This window comes from Procambarus clarkii, chromosome 68 (genome assembly GCF_040958095.1).
Source record: "Procambarus clarkii isolate CNS0578487 chromosome 68, FALCON_Pclarkii_2.0, whole genome shotgun sequence".
NCBI lineage: Eukaryota > Metazoa > Arthropoda > Malacostraca > Decapoda > Cambaridae > Procambarus > Procambarus clarkii.
In genome coordinates, this window is record NC_091217.1 from 10,370,169 (window position 1) to 10,394,879 (window position 24,711).

General features: G+C 41.9%; 1 protein-coding gene across 6 annotated transcripts in view; it reads left to right on the top strand.

Moving 5' to 3' along the window:
* Nucleotides 1–14,463: 14,463 nt before the first annotated feature.
* The window catches only part of sei (seizure), a 1,036,232-nt gene continuing 1,025,984 nt past the window's right edge, over nt 14,464–24,711 (top strand). For all 6 annotated transcript variants that reach the window (XM_069310832.1, XM_069310834.1, XM_069310833.1 and 3 more), the window contains exons 1-5: nt 14,464–14,572; nt 17,304–17,459; nt 20,530–20,701; nt 22,155–22,407; nt 24,515–24,658. In XM_069310832.1, coding sequence (XP_069166933.1) covers nt 17,366–17,459; nt 20,530–20,701; nt 22,155–22,407; nt 24,515–24,658 — 663 coding nt within the window. In that variant the 5' untranslated portion in view covers nt 14,464–14,572; nt 17,304–17,365. The remainder of the gene's footprint in view (nt 14,573–17,303; nt 17,460–20,529; nt 20,702–22,154; nt 22,408–24,514; nt 24,659–24,711) is intronic.

The window sequence follows — 24,711 nt, forward strand, 5'->3', positions numbered from 1 at the left end:
ATAGCAATTACACTAAAGTACACATGCACGCACGCACGCAGACACACACACACACACACACACACACACACACACACACACACACACACACACACACACACACACACACACACACACACACAGGGACGGGAGAGGAGGAGGAGGAGTGGCCCTGCTGATAAGGAAGGACTGGAGTTTTGAAGAGATGGAAATTCCGGGCTGTGAAGGATTCAGAAACTACCTAACAGGGACTATAACAATGGGTGGACCTAAGATAATAGTGGCAGTCATTTACAACCCTCCACTAAATGACAGAAGACCCAGACAGGAGTTCGATAGAAACAACATGATAACCAATAATATAATAGAGAGAGCAGCTTCATTTGCCTGCAGGAATGAATCCAGACTCTGTCATGGCCGATTTCAACCATGGAAAGATAGACTGGGAGAATGGGGACCCATATGGAGGTGCAGATATATGGAGAGCTAAACTCCTGGAAGTGGCAACAAGGAACTTTCTGAGCAAACATGTCAAGGGACCCACAAGAATGAGAGGCAATGACGAAGCAGCTAGACTCGACCTGATATTTACCTTGAATAAGTCAGAAATAAGTGAAGTCAAGTTTGAAGTTCCCGTAGGAATGAGTGACCACTGTGTATTGACATTTGAGTATCTGGTAGAGGTAGGGATAACTTATCCAAGGATGGAATTGGAAGGGAAGAGGCTAAAGGGGCTTTGACCTCACCAGCGATAAGGTCAAAATTTGGAATCTGTTGGAGCTGAATATGACAAAGGCTGTTGGGCCTGACAGGATCTCACCATTGATACTAAAAGAAAGTGCAGAGGCACTAACTGTGCCCCACTCTCTATGGTGTATAACAGGTCACTGGGAACAGGAGACCTACAGGAAAGCTTAGAAGGCAACTATTGTAGTCCCAGTATATAAAAAGGGTGACAGGCAAGAGACACTGAACTACAGACCAGTTTCCCTAACTTGTATACCATGCAAGGTGATGGAGAAAATCGCTAGGAAAAGGCTCGTAGAGCATCTGGAGGGAAATAACTTTGTAACACACCAGCATGGGTTCAGAGATGGTAAATCGTGCCTCACAGGTTTAATAGAATTATATGACCAAGCAACAAAAATTAGGCAAGAATGAGAAGAGTCGCAGACTGCATTTTCTTCGACTGTCCGAAAGCTTTTGACACAAGTACCCCATAAAAGGCATTTGCAAAAGTTAGAACAACAGGCAGTAATAAAAGGTAAGGGGCTCCAGTGGATAAGGGAGTATCTAAGCAACAGGAAACAGCTAGTAACTGTGAGGGAAAGGACAACTGAGTGGTGAGATGTCACCAGCGGAGTCCCACAGGGCTCTGTACTTGGACCCATCCTGTTTCTAATATATGTAAACGATCTTCCTAGAGGGTATAGACTCATTCCTCTCAATGTTTGCTGATGATGCAAAAATTATGAGAAGAATCAAAACAGATGAAGATTGACAGAGACTACAGGACGACCTGGGCAAGCTGGAGGAATGGTCTTGAAAATGGTTATTAAAGTTCAACTCAGGAAAGTGTAAAGTAATGAAATTAGGCGAAAGGAGCAGAAGGCTGAACACAAGGTACCATCTGGGAGGTGAAATCCTGCAAGAGTCAAATAGAGAAAAAGATCTGGGGGGGGGGGGAGTTGATATCACACCGAACCTGTCCCCATAAGCCCACATCAAAAGGATATCATCAGCGGCATATACTAGATTGGCCAACTTGGCCAACATAAGAACTGCCTTTGGAAACTTATGTAAGGAATAGTTCAGGACCTTGTATACCACCTATATCAGATCAATTCTGGAATATGCAGCTCCAGCCTGGAGTCCATACCTAGTTAAATACAAGACAAAGTTAGAGAAGATTCAGAGGTATGCCACCAGACTAGTCCCAGAACTGAGAGGTATGAGCTACGAGGAAAGGCTAAGGGAGCTAAACCTCACGTCCCTGGAAAACAGAAGAGTAAGGTGAGATATGACAACCGCCTACAAAATTCTGTGGGGAATTGACAGGGCGCACAAAGACAAACTCTTTAGCACGGGTGGAACACGAACAAGGGGACACAGGTGGAAACTTAGAACCCAGACTAGCCACAGAGACATTAGAAAGATTTTTTTAGTGTCAGAGTAGTTAACAGATGGAATGCATTAAGCAGTGATGTGGTGGAGGCTGACTCCGATACACAGTTTCAAATGTAAATTTGATATAGCCCAGTAGGCTCAGGAATCTATACACCAGTTGATTGACAGTTGAGAGGCGGGACCAAAGAGTCATAGCCCAACCCCCGCAAACACAACTATGTGAGAACACACACACACACACACACACGAGATATATAAGAGAAATATATATAGTAAACATAATAGAGGAAAAATAATTTTTATTAGAAACACGGGGTTCAAGACTTGAGGGGTTGGCGGGGGGGGGGGGGGGGACTTGAGGGGTTGGCGGAGGGTGGGGGACCTGAGGGGATGGTGGTGGGGAACTTGAGGGGGTTGGTGTGTGAGGTTGGAGGGGTGGTGAACCACACATAACTACACTACTGCACTAGATAAAAATAATTACACGAGCAAAGAGGTAATCAAGTATGGTTGACTTCCTCTAGCTCGTGCCCTTATTGCTCCTGGTTTACGCCTTAATTACCCTTACATCTTATCTAAACTTTTCATGTGACCGGTTTGGGCCTCGTCCAGACGATATGCCTAGCTAAGTGTCGGTGCTTTACCCGGCTGGCACCTTGCCTCCCCCTCTCCCCAATGACCCTCTTCCAGTCATTCCATGCAACCTTCCCTCCATCACTCACATCCTATAACATTAGCAGCAGCAGCAACAGTAGTGGCAGCAGCAGGTTAAGCAGGAACAACAGTAGTGGCAGCAGCAAGTTAAGCAGGAACAACAGTAGTGGCAGCAGCAGGTTAAGCAGGAACAACAGTAGTGGCAGCAGCAAGTTAAGCAGGAACAACAGTAGTGGCAGCAGCAGGTTAAGCAGGAACAACAGTAGTGGCAGCAGCAAGTTAAGCAGGAACAACAGTAGCACAAGTAACAATAGTTGCAGCCACAAAAGAAAAAAAAAAGGAGCAAGATACCAGGAACAGCAGTAACTGCAGCAGCATAGCAGTAGCATCAGTTATTTCAAACAACAACAATAACAAGAGGAGCAACAGCAGAAGGAGCAGCAGCAGCAACAGCAACACAAACAGTAAATAATGGAGTGAGGAAGTGGCAGGCGGTGTAGTGCAGACATGGCAGGGAGGAGGGGGTCGACCAGGTGGGGAGGGGACGACCAGGAGGGGGAGAGTCGACCATGGGGGGGGGGTCGACCAGGGGGCGGGAGTCGACCGGGAGGAGGGCGGGGAAGGGGGGGGGGGCGGATTTGGAGGGAAATACAGAAAGTTTAATCTTTTCAGATGGCATTCATTGTTGCTCCAGCTCGGTGTGACCAATCCCGTAAATGGCGTTGGTGGAGGCGGTGCGTCAGTGTACATAATGACGGACCCGGAGCCCTGACCCGCGCCTCCACCTGCTGATTGGCTCGCCGCCTTGCGTACACGGCAACCCGTCCTCGACTCAAGTCCATTACATTCAGTGGTCAACCCCACAGACGCATTCATAAATTTTAACTTGCTGTTCATTCAAAACGGGAATTTTCTCAAGTATAAAATAATATTGTAATATATTGGCATATTGTGTATATATAGGCATAGGATAGGTTAGGTGTTTAGATTCTGTTGGCGATTATTTGTATTTGTAGTACGTGGGTGAAGCATTTATAGCGTTGTGATTTGAACAAAATTCGTCAGTGAAGCACTTGTTCCGGATATGTTCGAACGTCAGCAGTTGTGAGTTGTGTGTAAACCGCTTTTCATTCATAAACAGGGGGTTTGGCGGGTGCATGGAATCACTTTTGAATCTTTGTTTGGAGGACGGGCTGTACACGGAGCTCGTGCTTCACGGGGCCCCCTCGTGTTTCACGGTGCTCCTCGTGCTTCACCGGGCCCCCCTCGTGCTTCACTGCTTCACGGTGTCCCTCGTGCTTCACCGGGGCCCCTCATGCTTCACCGGGCCCCTCATGCCTGTTTTGTGTTCGCAGATTTCCGGGTGTCCATTATCTTGGAGTTCCAGTTGCTGTGAATTTCCATTACCTGGTCGCCAGTTACTCCGAGACTCCATTACCCGGGGACTCCGCTGTCTCGGGACACCGTTTGGCTCCTTGTTTTGGGTAACGAATATAATTTCCCACAATTTTCTGGGGCTCCAGTGCCTGTGAGTGTTCCGTCATCTGGAACTTCAGTTATTACGGAAATTGATTGATATATTTGTATATTCCTGCAGTTGCCCAGACCACACACTAGAAGGTGAAGGGACGACGACGTTTCGGTCCGTCCTGGACCATTCTCAAGTCGATTCCTGCAGTATATCTTGAGTTGTATATTCCTGCAGCTTAGGTCCCACGAAGTGCGTACTCCCGGTGTTCTCAACCAGATTGGTTGTCGTTTCACTTACTCTAGAGGCCAGTGCTGCTCCGTGGCACTGATAGCCATTTTCCTCCGTGGCACTGACAGCCATTTTCCTCCGTGGCACTGACAGCCATTTTCCTCCGTGCCACTGACAGCCATTTTCCTCCGTGGCACTGACAGCCATTTTCCTCCGTGGCACTGACAGCCATTTTCCTCCGTGCCACTGACAGCCATTTTCCTCCGTGGCACTGACAGCCATTTTCCTCCGTGCCACTGACAGCCATTTTCCTCCGTGGCACTGACAGCCATTTTCCTCCGTGGCACTGACAGCCATTTTCCTCCGTGGCACTGACAGCCATTTTCCTCCGTGCCACTGACAGCCATTTTCCTCCGTGGCACTGACAGCCATTTTCCTCCGTGGCACTGACAGCCATTTTCCTCCGTGGCACTGACAGCCATTTTCCTCCGTGGCACTAACAGCCATTTTCCTCCGTGCCACTGACAGCCATTTTCCTCCGTGGCACTGACAGCCATTTTCCTCCGTGCCACTGACAGCCATTTTCCTCCGTGGCACTGACAGCCATTTTCCTCCGTGCCACTGACACTTTCCTCGGAGACAGTGAGTTCTAGATTTTTTTTTTTTTTTTGCAGGGCTAACCTCTGGCTGGCCCACTAAGTATAGTGATAAACACATGAATGATAAACACATGAATGAAAAACAAATATGTGCAAAGACTAACGTAATTAATCCGGTAAACCTGATAGCGTGAATGAATATATATATATTATCGCCTCACCAGGAGTGAGGAGTCTTCAATGCGAAGCCTGAACACGGTGTGTATAATTTATTCGGATTCACAGGTATTATTTTGATGCATAATTACACCTGTCCTCGGGCCAGATTCACGAAAGCACTTACGCAAGCACTTACGAACCTGTACATCTTTTCTCAATCTTTGGCGGCTTTGTTTCCAATTATTAAACAGTTAATGAGCTCCGAAGCACCAGGAGGCTGTTTATAACAATAACAACAGTTGCATGGGAAGTTGTCATGCTTGTAAACTGTTTAATAAATGTAACCAAAGCCGTTAAAGATTGAGGAAAGATGTACACGTTCGTAAGTGCTTGCGTAAGTGCTTTCGTGAATCTGGCTCCTCGATACTAGGGACTGTCGTCATGGAGACGACACATCTCCTCTCCAGTGAAAGGCTTTTGTTTTCATTTAAAAATTTTCGAAACCGATTATATAGTTTTCAAACGGAACACAAAAAAAGGTGACATTAGGAACATTTTTTCCGACGCTGATGTTTATTGTCTTGTGCTTTGCCATCAACAACACTAGTATAGTCGCTGTTATATCAGGTTTTCCTCCTTTTTCATCGGGTTTGTCATTCTCTTATTTGTAATGTGAATCGTTTTTGTTTTTCATTTTATAATTTTTTTTTACTTTACCCTCAATCTCCATCCGCTACGCTGATCCTCAGCCGGCTACCCTTAATCCACACCAACCCCCAACTACCTGCTTAACCCCCCACCCGCTACCACTAACCCCCAATCCTCACCAACTAGCCCCCCCCCCCCACCCGCTACCCCTCAACGATAATGGCCATAGTTATGCACATCAAAAGCTGCTTCGTGCTGTCATAAATGTCCCTCAAATGAGCCACGTAACGCAAATGGAATTGCTAGTGAAACATCCCATTATTCAGCCAAACAGTTTAAGACTCGTCTTGGATGAGAACTTAAGAGTTTATCAAAAATTTTAAATAATTTCCGTTCTCAATGGCCCAGTATGTCAAGATTGACTTCATTTGTTTCAGATGTATTTTCTGTATTTTTTTTCTCACGAATTTAGAGCTTTTTCACAAAATTGTAGGAGCGATTTTTTTTTTTTTGCAGGGATATTCCTGCGCGGGCCCTAAGTCTCTGGATGGCCCACTAAGTGTTACTTGTTTCTGTTTTACTTAGACGGAGTATGAGTATTTAAGACTCGTATGGTCGCTTCAGTAAGGTTATGCCCCCATGTGCTTAACAACTTCTGCTCTGTTGAATCTAAGTTGAAATCTTATTGGGTTTGTAACTGTGCACTGTGTTAGATAATGTTCCAGTGGTCTGTCGGGCATTTCTTCACAGTCCTGACATTTCCTCTCATCTTCTGGAACCTGTAAGCCTATTTCCCATGCACATGGGTATCCAAGCCTGATGCGATGTAAATGTACTTCTGTTGTTCTACTGCTCCCTTCCATCAAAATAAGTGGTTCGTAGTTGGTTGAATTCTTGTACCAACCCGCAGATCCTGATGTTGCAACTGCTGTGTTGTGGTCACTGGATATCTTTTGCATTGCTCTGTCTCTAATTACTTTCTTAATCTGTGATAGATTCTGTGGTATGTAAATGTCTACATTTCTTTTCTTAGTTGCAAGTTTTGCAGCTGCGTCTGCAATGTCATTTCCTATTATTCCCACATGACTTGCCATCCAGTTGATAAATACCCGACGACCTTGACGTTTGAGTGCATTAATGTTATGACATTTGTGAGCAGATGGATGTTGTCACGTATGTGTTCTTGTTGCAAGGTTTCAGTGGCAGTTCTCGAATCTGTATCCACCTAGTTGTATTCACCTAATTGTGGTTGCGGGGGGGGGGGGGTTGAGCTCTGCTCTTTCGGCCCGTCTCTCAACTGTCAATCGATCAGCTGTTACTTTTTTGTATGTATGTATGATAACATGTCGGTGTTCAGCTAAAGCATGTTTCAAAGCCTTTTGACTGGCTAGCATCTCTGTAAAGTTGAACACCCGTTTGAGAGTCGCTGAATATCTTGATCACTTGCGCCGAACGATCCAATCTGCTTCAGTAATCCAGATTAATCACATGCGAGGAGTACCAGTGTCAACATGAACACCTCATACCACATGACCTGAGCACCTCACACCATGCATGAAGAGGAAAGACAAACTAACTTTAAAAGAAAATTAAATACACCATGACAATTAATTTCCACTTATTTGACACTGTTGTGGGCTACAAAATATTATATGCTGTTAAAATCACAGTACTGGGCTATCATCGTAATAAAACTTACATTTATATAAATAAATATATATGATAATTGAGACGTGAAATCACATCGGAAACATATTGAAGCTGTCAGGTTGTCATTTTTGAACTAATATTGATTATTTGCCGAAAAATAATAAATCTATCTGGATTTGGCCGATGTCATTTACAATTCTCCTGAAAACTAGTCCAATAAAAGGCTTGCAATATAAACACACAGGAATTAAGCAAAGTGCAGAAAGTGCTATTCCATAAATCAACAACCGTGTTTCCAAACCAGTATTTACCCAGGTCTTTCCTAAACCTAAACTTAACCAATTTAAATCCATTGTTTAGAGTTCTATGACCATGATATTTGTAACTTTCTGTATCCTAATAATATTAAATAGTTATCAAGAATCGAATATAAATTGAAGCTGTCTTGATTGACATTCGGGATTTTCTGAACCTGAATATTAAATAAACATTGGTATCATTCATTTATTAGAAGATTAAATCTAAAATGTATGAAGACGTACGAGGCTATATTGCACACAATCAAATTAATGGACTAAAATAATTATAAATGAGTTGACGAATCACTTTTCAAATTTGTTGATCAACAGTTAAACACGAGGCTATTATTTACACTAACATGATTTTATATATGCAGGAATAATATCTGCAATGTTTCTGGTAAACTCCTGGGTCAACAGATGGCTAATATTAATACAGACTCCCTGTACACAGGCTTCATTCTCTAATGTTGACCAGACCACACACTAGAAGGTGAAGGGACGACGACATTTCGGTCCGTCCTGGACCATTCTCATGTCGATTGATCATCCATTCTCACAATCGACTTGAGAATGGTCCAGGACGGACCGAAACGTCGTCGTCCCTTCACCTTCTAGTGTGTGGTCTGGTCAACATACTTTAGCCACGTTATTGTGACTCATCGCCTTCATTCTCTAATATTATATTAATAGGACAGAGACAGTGTGACTAAACGGAAATGAGAAATGATTGGAGATTATCATTCACAATACCGCTGGGAAATTTAGGCGGTTTAATCTCTTGGAAATATATGAGTTCTTCCTCAACAGCATCTTAGTTATTAGTGTCTTGACGTCACCTCAGCAGCGTCATTTGACCACAGAACAAAGATCACAACAATCATTTTCATCGTGATGATCACGAACACGTGCGTTTATTCATCTAGGTTCACCATCAGACTTCCTCTTCACTCACCTGAATCCCATAAACAAGGAGCTGTTTGCCCACGATGGAGGACGGCGCCAGCGTGTCGCCTCCGTAAAACCATAATCCTAATTGGAGCTGCATGTTCCCATGCTGAAGCCTGGACGGGTGCGTTGCTCGTCCTCACGCTCAGTAGGCTGCAGGGGAAATTGGCAACACCCTGGCGCCGATAGGAAATGCACATAGGTTCGGAATTTCTCTTTATTATATAATATTGCGTATATATTCTATACAAATTAACATGTGTTTATTAAGCTGGTTGGTACTAGTCATGTCACGTAACCTCTCCGCGCCAACAAGTTCAAGTATGTTTATTGAGATAAGCAATAAATACATCTCAAAGGGATAGAGTAGCTTAGGCTATTTCTACCCAAAAGTTACCTCCTTACTCCCCTAACCTCTACCCCCTTCATCCCAACCTCTTCCGCTCCGCCCTAACCTCTCCCCATCAGCCAACACTCTCCGCCACGACCTTTTTCAACTTACCAGGTCAACAGGGCCGATGAAGCCAACAACGGAGCAGTAATTGCAGTCAGGAGAAATTTACCGCACTAAATCCAAGATCATTTCAGAAAAATTGTCCTCATATTGAACTTAAAACGACTAAAGGCAAACTTCAAAAGACAAACGACTTCATCGGAATGTGGTACCGCCCACCAAGACAGCTCTGCCTTACCATGGCCGACATTACAAAACTCATCAGATGAAACAGGCTTCCCTATTTTCTGGGAGATCTAAATGCAAAACACAGAGCTCTCGGACATGGAAGAAACAACCAGGTAAGAGAAGCCATACACAGTATGGTAGGAAACAAATTTAATCCATATTAGCCCTGACAAATTAGGCTATACTGGCAAACTTGACATTAGTTTGGCAAACAACCATCCATTCCTAAACACCCACATAGAAAAAGTCTCAGTAAACACAAGTGACCACCAACTAATAATACTGACTCTCAACAAACTCAATACAAAATCCCTCCCTCCCTTCCCAGTCTTCAATATCCAAAAACTGATTGTGAGGCATTCAAATGCAGCGCAAGTTACTCTAACAGATTTTAGAGGCAAGGAAACGTCCAGCATAAACACAGAACTAAATCAATGAAAAGCATCACGGTAAAATGCATTAACAAACATTTCCCCAAAGGTAGATACTTGACGCTCCCACACCCTCTAGCAGCCGTTTAACTCAACACTTCAAAGCAGATATAACACTCTCCTTCAACTTACAACACACAATGGATGAACAGACGAGCGCAAAAGACTACAGAGGGAACTTCAATATGAGCTGTGAGATTGATATAAAAAAAGAATACACCAAAAAATAAGATATGATAAGCAAATCCAAACAGATCAAAGAAACTCCGGAAAGTTCTGGAAAAGAAAGTAAAAAACGTGATGTGCGCCTCATACAAGGAAACATCTTTCATCAAAGATGAGTTAGGAAATAAGCTTTCTGAAGACGGAGAAGAAAAAGATTTCAGGAAAAGTAATTACAAATCTTGTGGAAAGCAGTCACAACTTTATCACCACCGCAAACAATAGACTTTAACAACATTCGCAATGAGTGCCACCTTGTAAACCACATAAGCAACGAAGAGGCCCAAAAACAATTACAGGTTTTAAAAACCTTTTACCTGTCATTAGCAAAACAAACAAACAGGTATAGATGAGCCTTCCAGTGACGGAAATACATTAATTTTCGTTCTTGCATCTGGACTATTATCCCACCTACTTCAAAAATGTCACCATGCGATTATTTCATAAGCCAGGCAAACCACTAACACAAAATGAAGTTATAGACAATTTCCTTACCAGAAATTCCATGTAAAAAAAAAATCGTTAAAATCATCAACCACTGACTGGTTAAGCACATGGAAGTGGATCAAAAGTATAACACCAGACAACATAGATTCAGAAACTCCAGAGGGGCCCCATATATAGCCCTGATCTGTGAACCTGGCTCCATTGGGATGCCGCAATAAATGATGTAGTGTAGTGCTCAGGGATGTATCGAAAGTATCTCTGGCTTAAAATCTTGCACACCGGCCTAAAATAGAAATATCTGAACTTGGGTTCCCCACAGAGATTTACTGCCGGTTTTCATTCTAAAAACGCGGGCAGGTTGGGGATTTAAAAAAAAAAAGCTTATTTTTTGTTACCAACCGTGCTCCGCCTCCTCCCCCAGCACTTCTTTCGGTCCGAATCTCTCTCCTTCACCTCAACCCCTCTCTCACTATCTACACGTTACTCTCTCATCTCACTTGTGCTCCTAAGTTTATCCTTCATTTTCTTTCAATAAATACAAATTTCCACACTTCCTTCTTTCAATTTGCCTAAATATCCTCCTCGCTCTCTTATCCATTGCATCCTCATCCTAAGCTCTGTCTCGAAACATCGCAGTTAGCCCTACCATTCTCTTATTGGCCTGCCTTCACCTCTCCGTTATTCCACCCTCCCCTCCCTCTCGTCTTCCATTTCCTCATCTCCCGTCCCTCCGTTTTTTGTCTTTCCATTCGCCCTTCGTCGTTCCATTTGCTAGTCACCCTTCCAGACAGCCATTTACATCGACCTCTTCTCTTCAACGAATTTAATCCAAAGAATTAAAATTCGTAGCGAGCGCGCGGTGTAGCCTAATGACAACTGGAGCCAGACCTTGTCTTCCCTGTTGTCCGGGCATGTGCTGGGAGCCGGGGAGGATCATACCCTACCTGCCACACTACTGACAACGGAGGCAGCTCATTTTATTGGCTTAAAATAAATATTAATTAAATGCAACTATGTAGGAATAATTTGGTAGGTATTATTACTCGCATCAGATGTGTCTGCAGGATGATGAAGGTGATGAATTAAATGACGCGTATTCTATGACAAATTCAGAGATGAAACTAGTTACACATTCAAATTATTAATATGTATATTAAATTATTGGAATCTGAGTATTATTTTTTAAATGTGCTAATAGACTAAATGGGTGACTTGTGTGTAGACGCGCGCGCGTGCGTGTGTGTGTGTGTGTGTGTGTGTGTGTGTGTGTGTGTGTGTGTGTGTGTGTGTGTGTGTGTGTGTGTGTGTGTGTGTGTGTGTCTGTGTAGCGGGAGTTTAGATCCACTGTTGATGCGGAGTGTGTGGTGGAGGATGACACCAACTATCATTGTAACGCGCGCACGCCTCTCTATTTCCATAATTAAACTTGCATGGTTTGAGCTTCGCTTCTTTGGCCCGCCTCTCAAATACCAATCAATTGTTGTACAGGTTTCGGAGCCTATTGGGCTCTATTTTATTCAACTTTGAAAATGTGTGTGGAGTCTGCCTCCACCACATCATAATGTATTCCATTTCCTAACTACTCTGACACTGAGAAAATTCTTTCTAATGTCTGTGTGGCTCATTTGGGAACTCAGTTTCCACCTGTGTCCCCTAGTGCGAGTTCCACCCGTGCTAGCCTGACTGAAAATTTTATGTGGTAATCACGTCTCTCATAACTTCTGTTCTGGATCCACCAAAGTGAGGATCAATTCATGCAGTGTGGGTGTGTGTACTCAACTAGTTATACTCACCTAGTTGTGCTTACCTATCTCCTATCCTGAGCAAACGGCCAAAAGCGACGTTATTTTTAAGAGGACAGATTGGTATATTAACTGACGGTTCTCAGCAGGAGACTAAGGGTTCTCAGCACGAGACTGATGGTTCTCAGCACAAGACTGACAGTTCTCAGCAGGAGACTGATGGTTCTCAGCACGAGACTGAAGGTTCTCAGCAGGAGACTGAAGGTTCTCAGCAGGAGACTGACCACTTCTGTACCTCCTGTCTAACTTGTCCTGGTTAGGCTATCAGTGCCTCCAGCCACTTTACTTTCCTACCTTAATTGGCTTTCAACCTTTATTGCACAAACTCCTCTTTTAGCAATTAGACTACAGAGCCCAGTTGTTAAAATGACCGACCGTTTGTACTAGTTTGAAATTTATTGCCAATTTAATGAAGTTTTTTCTCCTCCACATTTATTTTATTGCAGATTTTCTTTTTTTTAGCAGTCATGTTTTGCCAGCCCCTCACACTGTTTAGATAGCACTTATAATAACAATGAGGACTATCGTACAATATATATTGGCGTAAAAGGCAATTAGAAAGTAGAAATCGGTACTATTGAATTTAGACAAACTGGAAAAGTTTCTATACTGATGTTGCAAAAACAGTTTAACCTAATCTAACTTTCATAGGCCTAATACAGGTACCTGAGGCCTATTATAGAACATATATGTGCTATACTAGGCTTAGTAATATTTAAGTTTGGTTTTTAGTATTTATTGTTTCTGACTATACAGTAAATTGTACCAAATTCTACTATCTAATTATCAGTTACGTCTCTGTATGTACTATGGTCCACGTAGTTGCGTATATAAACAGAAGGATGGGTTGTGTTTTGCACAAAGCAGCAGAACTTCCTTATAATTTAGATATATTTCAAATTTTGAATCATAAATATTGCATCATCTGCATACAGCAAATTATATATACGCCATTTATTCCTGATATACACTAAATTATCCATATACGCCATTATCTGTTTAAAACTTCATACACGTCCAGTATTTACCTCTATTAATTTTTCTCGTCCTTATAAAGGCTAGGCTATGTATGCGTTGTATCGCCTCTAGCATACCTTCCCCGGCTTCATTACTGCAGAGATCAACGTAGCCTCTTCCGCTACAGAACTCGCGCTGTATATTATTAATTTCCCAAGTATATTTGGAAGACTTCCACTCAGTATTTTGACATACGCTTTGCAACCATCAGTATGATTATTGCCTCGATAGTTCTTAATCAGACTGCTTTCTCTTTCCTTTAAATATATAGGTACAATCACAGCTCCTTTCCAATATATAATTTGGTATAGCATCACTTTAACCAAGCTTTCTGGTAAATTATCAATGTCTAGTTCAGTGTTTTTTTCTCCAGTGTTAAAAATATTATAATTTACTCACATACTTCATCAATATCAGCTTTCCCTCATTGCAACTTCTGCATTGCTGAGCGTGTATTTTGGTTTCGTGTTGTCGGGGGCAGGAAGCCTCTCAGAATGAGTTCCCTCTAGACACGTGAGTCTAGGCCAATGAATGACCTTTCCCAGAATGCAACCTACAACAGTCGACTAACTCCAGGGTATCTTTTTACTACTAGGTGAAAAGAAGCATTAGGGTTATCTTTTGCTATTGTTTTCTGCCTTTTTCCTATTCATATTTACATTCAAATTTTTAATAAATTCCATCCATGATCCTAGAAACGTACATCTTTTCTTACTTGTAATTTCTTCTTAACCAGTTTAACGTTTAACAAAATTTTGTTTTCGTATTTCCATTGATTTTAGTGGCACTTTTCTTTCCTTTTCTGACTTATTTATAAAAATTGCATCTTTTTTAGTTTATAGACAATTTTCTTCCAGCTTATTATTCACTTATTGTTAGTGTTCTTAATCTATTGCGTTAACAATTTTTTTTCATTTTGGGTAAAAGCCTACTGCAATCGTTTTCTTCCTATAGAGGATAACAATAAGATAATTTTTAAATAGTATTTATTTTAATGCTGCAATCTGCAGCAGAGCAAAGTAAACCATCAATATTAGTTAATATGAAATTGTAAAACAATCACGCCAAGGAGTTTGGCGCGGCCATTTTTGTCAGTGTGTCAGCCGGCGTCGCAGAGGGTGGGTGTGCGGAATTAATCTGCGTGGTTTTTAGGTCTGTCTGCGGCACAGAGTGACCACACTGGATATCAACAACCTGGAGCAGACGACGGTAATTAGTGAGGCCCAAGTTAATGAAATTTTGGCAACCCTATAACGTTTAGTTTATAAATTATGAGCATGTGTGTTGAGGTGGGCGGAGTAGGAGGGAAGACCTGAGAAAAGTATGTACCTCTTATGTCAGCGCTACTCTGTATACAAACTTAACTTAACCAGATCTTTTCTATCGTAATTAAACTCGTGCCATCTGGAATGTCGACCCGTGTTAAGACAAAAGTCCCAAGAGAATGTTCTTTGTGCCAAGCAGAGATATTGTTGGTAAAGTTTAACAACGTAGATGTTTTAGGATGATTTACGCCTCTCGTCGGCTTTGGCGAACTCCAGCGACCTCTGTGACCTTTTAGGCACTAGAGTAAACGATCTTAGAAGATTTGCAGGTGTTGTAACGTTAACTTCATACTGAAGTCATTGTTATCCATGCTTAGTTTGTTCTCTCTTAGGAATACATTGTTGCCTTACACACACAGAAATCACAATTGCGTGATGCATCAAATGAACAAATCCACATTGTTGCCTATTAGGAAAACGTGTAGTGCTCATATTTCTCAACGTTGGCGGACTGTAGGAAAGACCAAGATGCAAAGTTAGGTATTTATCTGGACAAGGGGCTAAGACAATACAACTATTTAGCACTTGAAAGGGATAAGAGGATAAGGATCTGGGATAGGACGAAGGGCAGGAATGGTACCCAAGTTGCAAGACGGTTTAGGTGGTAGGAGTGGGAAAGGTTGGGTAAGGAAGTGTATTACATCTTCGCCTTCCCATGGATGGTGTTGAGTGGCAACATTTATCCTAGCATCCAATAACAAATGAAATTCCGTAATTGGCTGACGAGGCGCAAAAAACTTGGTACGAAAGTTCTTGGATTGGATATTTTTAAATTTAATATTTAATTAGAAAATACAATTTAATAATAAATTAGATTTTTACTTCGTCTTTTCAGTTTTTGTGTATTAGCAGTTTTAATGAAATTCATAGTCCTGGTGATGACACATTTATTATTGTGATTGTTCAGGGTTAGGCCTATGCGCTAAGTGCAGCTCACCTAATGTTCCTTTTTTTCCCCTTGCTACTTTGGGGTGGTTGTTATAGATTTAGCTACTCAGAACGAAATGCCCATATAGCACGGGCTATAGTGAGCCCATAATTGAGTTCGGTTATTCGCGATATCCTTGTTACTGTGATATTTGGGTCAAAGTTTTAAATGGAGGTGGGATTTCCTCCTTATCCCCCTTTTCTTTTTCGCTTTGTTTTAGCGCACTGATTTTAGTCTTGTTTTAATAACATTATCTTGGTGGCGGATGAAGATGCAGAATGTTCACTAGTTTGTCCCATAATTTAACTGTTTTTCTAATCATTATAGTCGCTGGAATTTGCATCAAATGCAGCTGCTGTCGTTGCATTAATGTTCAGTTTGATGCGCAGGACTTCAGTTGTTTCACATTCCAGTAAGTAGTGCAATGGTGACGCCTCTGCTTCTGTTCCACAGTTATGACACTCTTTAACTATTGGGTTTATTACCTCCCAGCAGCACTTGTAACCAAGTCTGTGTATGGCTACTGCAATGTCTCTGGATATCATTTTGCCAGACTTGAAGGAGTAGTACCCAGTGGCTTGTTCGTACCACACCGCAGTGGATCTTCCTTCCACTACTTTGGCTCTGTGGCAATTTTTGATTGTTGGGATTATTTTCTTCTTGATTTGTTCCTTAATCTATACAAAATTTGAAGGTATTTGAACCTGTACAACAGGTAGAGCAGTGACAGTTTTTGCTAGTGAGTCTGCTTTTTCATTACCATCTATGCCAATGTGACTTGGTATCCAATTTAGTGATTGACAGCCGTAGATTGTGTGCTTCTTTTCCTAAATGTAGCATTTCTGTAATGAGTTGTATATTATCTCTGTGCTGACTGGATAACAATGCCTGGAGCGTAGATTAAGAGTAGGTATGAATGATAGACATCAAGTAAATTATTCTCAATTGTATAATTTATGGCCTCCTTCAGGGCATATTGCAATGTTGAGCACCCACTATTCATGCTCCAGTAAGCTCCATGGTTGTGCAGGCCACATCTTCATTACACGCTGTCAATGACCTTCATCACTGTAACCATCTTCACTTACACACCATCATCATCACTGTACTCTTAAGTATTCGCAACCATAATCACTTCATCACTACACACTGTTTTCATCTTAGATCATCATCACTGTGACCATCTTCATTACTCATTTAATTAATAAATAAACTACATAAAATAAACCAGCATTTAATTTTTATGTATTATCTTGTCTAACATACATATTTATGGTATATGTTTGGATTAAGTAGTATGCTGCAGCAAGGTTTCTCCTGATTCTGGAAGCTCCCCAACACTTTTATTATGTATAAAACAATGTGCAGAATCTTGGTGAGGATGGAGTCTGGTTTTTTCTGTGATTGGAATTTGGTATCAATTGTCATTTCATGTAAAGAGTGGAGTAGCATGGGGCCGACCTCGAGCCCTGATGTCCGTCCTCCAAACACCCACCAGTCACCTTGCAATATTTAGGGAGGCTAGCCCCAAGCCTCTGGCCTCCAACCTTGGACAAAACGCCTAACATTTATTAAACATTTTTTTTATACTTATAGATTATTTATTTGATTTTATATATATATATAATATGCTACTTTTACCAAACTAGCACCACGCGATTCTCACCACTAAATCCTTGTGTTCCAGGGACGAAATTCCTGTGTCAGACGACGCTGTGCCCGATCAAGAACGAGGATGGGGATACGTGTATGTTCATCGTCAACTTCCAGGACCTTACAGTCAAGCCTGAGGAGGACGAGGACGAAGATTCTTCCCTCGGCGACAACACCATCCAGTCCAGATGTGAGTCTTCTGGAGATTTGTTTAATTTTCATGTAGAGTAAAGCTTTTAACTTGGCGCCGAAGAGAGATGCAGTTGGTAATGCGATTCACCGAACAAAAGCCAAAAGTATGTGTTTCTGGAAGGTGCCTTGTCTTGCACCTTGTAGAAGAGTTTTAAACTATGCATGGTAGGAGTAGGCTGCATTAGCTAGTGTTTGAGGAGTTGCAGGTTGTATATGGAAGGGCAGACGAGTGGGGTCACCATTTTGTATGTGGTGATCATGTCTTCCCGAGCTCTTCTGTCTTCCTGCGACGTGAGGTGCAGTTCACGCAGCCTTTCCTCATAATTCATGCCTCTTAGTTCTGGGACTAGCCTTGTGCCTAGAGTGTGTGTGTTTGTTGATATGCCCCATGAGGTAGGGGTGCCATTCATACTTTCCGAATGATGGAGGGATGGTGAATGTGTTCCTCGGGAGGTGGGTGTAAGGAACAGGAACGTGTGAAGGAGGGAAGCACAGGGCTGACAACTATCTATATCACTTCCCTCGGTCCCACTGGGAAGTTTACCTGGTCTTAAAACGTACCAGCTGACCGAGGCTATTAAGGGCCCTCCACATCCATCCACACCCATCCACACTTGATTGCCATGGTCGTCTGCAGCACTTAACAGCGTGAATGAGCTAGCGTTGTGTAATTCAATAATCTTTTAAATCGAAGTCAGCAGCCATGGCGAAATACAGTGGCCAAAATAATGAAGCAACGATTTGTTACACATTAATTAATCACACGTGAACGAGTCTAATTAAGTTTGTTAAAGCGGAAGAGAGGACGAACGGGGTCGGCGAACCCTCTACTTAACCTGATTTTAGGTTTTTAATTTACTCTGCGTTAAATAATAATAATAATAATAATAATAATAATAATAATAATAATAATAATTATTATTATTATGTCTTAAATATAGTATAATGTAATTCTAGTCTACGTCAGCAATGTTTGTGAAGGCATTATAGTATGAACAGACTGTATCCTAATATATGTAACTAACCTACATAATTATGATCATAATTAAAATGAAATTAATAGTTGCCTAAGAATATAGAGCAGTTGCAGTGGGTTTATATTATTGTGATAGTCGTTTATACTTAAGTAATTATATGTACATAATATACACATAATACATGCCAAGATTAATTGTGGTTTAATTATCATTAGGTGTATGCCGATATGAAGCTAAATTAAAATAGTTAAGTTGCAACGATAATAAAGTTACCTTCCAAAATTTGTAACTCCAGCTGTGATCACGTTTTCAACCCATTTGCAAGGGGAATCTCAGCTAGTGAACAAATAAATATGTATTCACCGTCTGTATATTATTCACCCCATTATAAACCCGAATAAAATGAATTATTATAGGAGCTATTTTTAAACATTTTTGTTTCAGTTAAATAGACTAGCGTAGTTCTGTCGATATATCAATAAACCTGAACAATGAATTTATTAAAGCCTATGTTAGTGGTGAATTGTATACAGACAACCCTGTACGTAAATTTATATAAATTTCGTACGAGGGTAACTGTTGGCGCTCGACACGTTGAGGCTCGCATTGCTGACGTCAGCAACACATGACTTGTGCAGGACGACCCGTAACTGTCTCGTGTGTTTCAAGTTTACTATGCCAAGCAAGTTTACCATTCCTCGCTAGTTTACTGTCTCGCTAGTCTACCATGCCTGCCTTTGTTTTCCATGCCTCTAGTTTATAGTGCCTTGCAATCTAACCATGCCTTGCTAGTTTACCACGCCTCGTTAATTAACCGTACCACGCTAGTTTACCATAACTCGTTGGTTTACCATGCCTCGTATAATTTCTATTTCATATATATATATACACAGAAATCACAATAGCGTGATGCATCAAATGAACAAATCCACAAGGGATTTGTGTAAAACCCTGGTGTGTCTCGGAGAGACTGCAGGATCCGTGTCAGGGCAGATGAATTCCCGGTTACAATTATTTTACCTTGTCGTGGCACAGTTGATTAAGGCGCGTCTGGAATCCTCTCGGATGTAGGTTTGAACCCTCATCACGGCCATTGTGGATTTGGTCATATATAATATATATATATATATATATATATATATATATATATATATATATATATATATATATATATATATATATATATATATATATATATATATATATATATATATATATATATATAATATTTTGTCTTGCAGGGATTTAAGCAATAGTTTGTGTTTGTTGGTTGTTGAGTAGAATTTTAAATTAGTGCTGGAGATCAAGGCCCGTTACCCTTCGGAGGGTTACCCAGCCCACAACAAGAGCTCACTGAGCAAACTACAAGTATACTTTAACCTTTAAGTTTATGACTATAGTATACTCTCGGTACATGCACCGAGAAGGTGGGTGCGTACCTCAGTGCTCAGTATATATCACTTGTGAGGGGAGTATGTTTTATGTTGGGATTATGGCCCATCAACCAATGGATGGTTATCAAGGCCTCTACAATATCTTGCTGACCAACCAGGAAGTATACTTTTGTCCTGAAAATAGTCCAGGATTAAAGGATATATATATCTCAAGGTTATATACCGTGAAGCAGGATACACTGTATACACAACTCGTAAGTGGAGTTGTGTGGTCAGTATGGTTAGTTGTGATACTTGTTACAAACTGTGTTCTCTTCCCATATTGTTGTATTTATTTTATTCATGTATCAATCACATTCTGAGATGTGTAGTGTTTGTGTATTGAAATTTTTGGTAATTAATATTATAAATAGTATAAATATCTTTTATAAATATTTGTTTCTCATTCATTACTGAATTATTAGTGTTACTGTAGCAGTATTACTATTATTAGTACCTTCAGTAATTCTACTGATATATTTAACTGTAGTACGCGGTATTCCTCTGATTATGTTGTATTTTTTGTGTGAGTGGGTAGGCAGCAAAATTAGTTCTTACGAACGTTGAATTACCTTTGGTGTAGGCTTTGGTGAAGGTCAGTTGCTGTCATCCGTGCCAGTCGTAACTGGGGTTTCACCCACTTTTTCTCTCCCACCAGTCAACCGGGCACGGGCATCGTTCCGTCAGTCTTTCCGCATGGGGACACTCCGACGGGGGAAGTCACCAGCCTCCGGCCCGTCCAGATCCCCCGCGACGCGCATGGAACCTATCATTGACGAGCCCGCCGACGAGCCGCCGGAGGAGCAGGAGGATGACGCCACCGCCAGCAGGTAAGGCACATGAGTTAATGCTGAACACTCTTTTTACAAGGATTAGGGGGAGGGAAACGTGCGCTCCAGGGGGTAAGTGAAGGTATGGGGGTTGGGGAGCGTGGTGTTTGGTCAAGTGTCTGACTAAAGGGATCTTTCGTATAAGTGTGTTGAAATGTAAGGGCGGAAGCAGAGACATAAGGGATAAACAACTGTGTCGAAGAAACCGAGATATCTGAGAAGCAAACAAATTGTGGAGAAGGAATAGATGTTGAATAAATTAAAATGTTGGTTGAAGAAACAGAGACCTTAGTAAAAAAAACAGAAACGTTGGAGAAGAATAGGGATAGTCATGTTTGAGATAAATGACAACGTTTGACAATGGAATGGTGACTAGTTAAAATATAAGTGTTATAGAAGAAATGGGAATGTTATAAACTTGAATTTACCTGAGAGCCAAGAGCCATTAGTAGCATCGACGGGGACAGGAAGCCGCCGGCCTGGAGGCTTGTTAAAGGTTCCACTATTGTTCCTGAGGATTTTTGCTGTCTGAACTTTATGAAGCAATGCTCGTTGTGGAGTGCATTGTTATGCCTTACATATAAGATTTTACATTTTCAATATTGGAAAGCATTTGTCAGCTTTCTGACTGTGTTGACATAGATCTCTTCGCAAGGCCTCAGTATCGGTTTTCAGCTACTGGGAACAAAAGGTTCCAAGCAGCACGGGGTATAGTGAGCCCGTCGTACTCGCCCACCACAGGAGATGTGCTGAGAGGAGAGAGGAGGATGTTGTTGTTTTATATTCAGATACTCTGAACAAAAAGTTCCAAGTAGCACGGGCTAAGGTGATCCCGTAGTGGACTTACCTGGCACAGGAGCGGGGCTGTAACTGGAAGAGAGGAAGATACAGACAAATAAATAGGGAAAGAGACTAAGATGAAAGCTGAGGACCAAGTAAGGGAAATAGACAAGAACAAGATGAACGGTAAGAATAAGATGAACGTAAGAATAAGAGGAACAGTAAGGATAAGAAATATGTTTGGTCATTATATTTTCAGCTACGATATTATGACATCCTCCGCATTAGTATTAACTACCCGGTCATGGATAGTGTTTAGTCACTTGTAAAGAAAACTACGAGTTTGGTTGACAGGAAGCGATGGAACTGTAGTTTCCTGCTGTATTTTGTATTCAACCATTTATATGTACCTCTACACGTTTGATTTTCCATGTGGACAAAACTTTTTTTTCAAGATTTTTTTCAAATAAAAATTATTATATAAGTTTTGGGTGATGTTGGTCTTGGACAAGATCTGTTTCCCTTTATTTTAACTTTTGATTACGAAACAGTGGAGAATTCAACGAGACAAAGGGTTAAGGTCTCCGGAGGACGGATTAAGGTCTCCGGAGGACGCTCTTCACGGTTGCCAGATCTCATCATCATTATCACCACTACCTCTCTTTCCCTCCAGAAAGCTTGATGACAGCGACCAGCGAGACCCATTGCTGGGCTCCACCATCCCCGCCGCCGTCGCCGCCGACACCGCCGCTGCAGGTACCACTGCTCCTCGACCCGCCAGCAGGGCCGCCTCCGGAGCACCCGTGCGCACCTCTGCTGGCGCCACGCTTGCTGTGCCTGCTGTTGCTCTTGAGTCGCCGCCTATTACTGCTGCTTCTGGTGATGCTGCCGCTACGCTGGTCGTCTCTACTGCTACTGATAGAAAGGTGCGTGAATGTTAGACAAGCATTGTAAGATTGCCAGGTCGGAGCCGGTCGGCCGAGCGGACAGCACGCTGGACTTGTGATCCTGTGGTCCTGGGTTCGATCCCAGGCGCCGGCGAGAAACAATGGGCAGAGTTTCTTTCACCCTATGCCCCTGTTACCTAGCAGTAAAATAGGTACCTGGGTGTTAGTCAGCTGTCACGGGCTGCTTCCTGGGGGTGGAGGCCTGGTCGAGGACCGGGCTGCGGGGACACTTAAAAAGCCTCGAAATCATCTCAAGATAACAGATAACAAGATTGCCATAGTTTGTGAGACAATCAGTGCCAGAGTGTGAGTGTGAGATAATCAGCGCAAGTGTGTAAGACAAGCAATGCAAGAGTGCGAGAGAGTACTTACCTAGTTGTGCTTGCGGGGGTTGAGCGCTGGCTCTTTGGTCCCGCTTCTCAACTGTCAGTCAACTGATGTACAGATTCCTGAGCATACTGGGCTCTATCATATCTACATTTGAACCTGTGTATGGAGTCAGCCTCCACCACATCACTGCCTAATGCATTCCATCTGTTAACTACTCTGACACTGAAAAAAATCTTTCTAATGTCTCTGTGGCTCATTTGGGTACTCAGTTTCCACCTGTGTCCCTTTGTTCGTGTTTCACCCGTGCTGAAGAGTTTCTTTGTCCACCCTGTCAATTTCCCTGAGAAGTTTGTAGGTGATTATCATGTCTTCCCTTACTCTTCTGTTTTCCAGGGACGTGAGGTTCAGCTCCCTTAGCCTTTCCTCGTAGCTCATACCTCTCAGTTCCGGGACTAGTCTGGTGGCATACCTCTGAATCTTCTCTAACTTTGTCTTGTGTTTAACTCTGTATGAACTCAGGCTGGAGCTGAATACTCCAGGATTGGTCTTTCATAAGTGGTATACAAGGTCCTGAACGATTCCTTACAAGTTTCTAAAGACTACTTTGTCTTTAGGAGACAGTTTGTAAGAGTGTGAGGTAATGAGTGAAGAGTGTGAGGTAATGAGTGAAGAGAGTGAGATAATCAGCACAAGAGTGTAAAAGAATCAGTGCAAGAGTGGGAAAAAAGCAAGACAAGTGTAAGAGTACTAGTTGAGTGAATAACTTCAGAGATTGAATACCCAGACTTAAGAGTGTAAAACTAAAGCACGATGTCAGTTATTATAAGGATGTGAGGCTGGCTGAGAGCTGAGCATGTAGGTGCTTCTATAACTGAGTCTGTGTTAATAGCTACGATTAAAGTCCTCTAGTCTAAAATAATCTGATAGTGAAGTACATCTAAAATAATCTAATAATGACGTACTCAGAAGCAGCTTTAGCGTCATGTTGTAACTTAATGGAATGTAGGGAAACTTTTACCAAGTTTGAAATATAGGAGTAACTAGCATGTGAAATCATAAAATATTTTGGGTTAGTATTTTGTGCGATGATAGGATAAATAATGTTAATTGCTGGGATGTTGTGAAGCCATAGAATAGTTGATGAATTGAAGATTGAATAGTATCATCAGCTGAGCTGTCGGGGCTTTGGAATTATTCCAATTGGGCCAGAATTCAAATAATGTATTTAAATATCCATGTGCGAGAGCTGTATATTTTTCTTGGATTATGGCGGCTTTGTTTACATTTAGTAGACAGGTTATGAGTACTGGAGCGTTAAGAGGTGGTCTGTCACTATAGTACGCGTTAAGAGGTTGTCAATAATTGTTGTCAATCACAATAGTACGCGTTAAGAGGTTGTCTATCACAATAGTACGCGTTAAGAGGTTGTCTATCACAATAGTATCCTTGACTTGGGAATTTTCGAATCTCGTAAACTGTTTAATAAATACAGACTAAGCCACCATGATCGAGAAAAGTTGTATAGGTTTCGTAAGTGCACACGTAAATGCTTGATGAATCCTGGCCCAAAAGAGTGACTTTAGAAACGGTTTAGAGCAGAACTTAAAGATATAGTTCAGAGTAGCGAGGAAATTGTATTGTTGGTAAACATTAAAGAAGAATCCAAGCTCTTTAGTGAACCTTTATTTTTGTCCATTACAAACCAGATTCAAAACATGTCTTTTCAGTTTTAATTCTATTTGATGTTGATCCGCAGCGCACATTCGACGCCCTCCACGTGACTCGACCTTCCCTCCAGGCCTTCCTAGACGACCGCAAGACGTCGCTGCCCATCTGGAAGAGGAAGGACTCTGCCAACTCCCGCAAGGACTCCGTCGCCACAACCACCTCCAAGGAGCGAGTAAGTCCAGATCGTACCTCGTGGTACTCTCTCACACTTCCATGTCTGCTGGA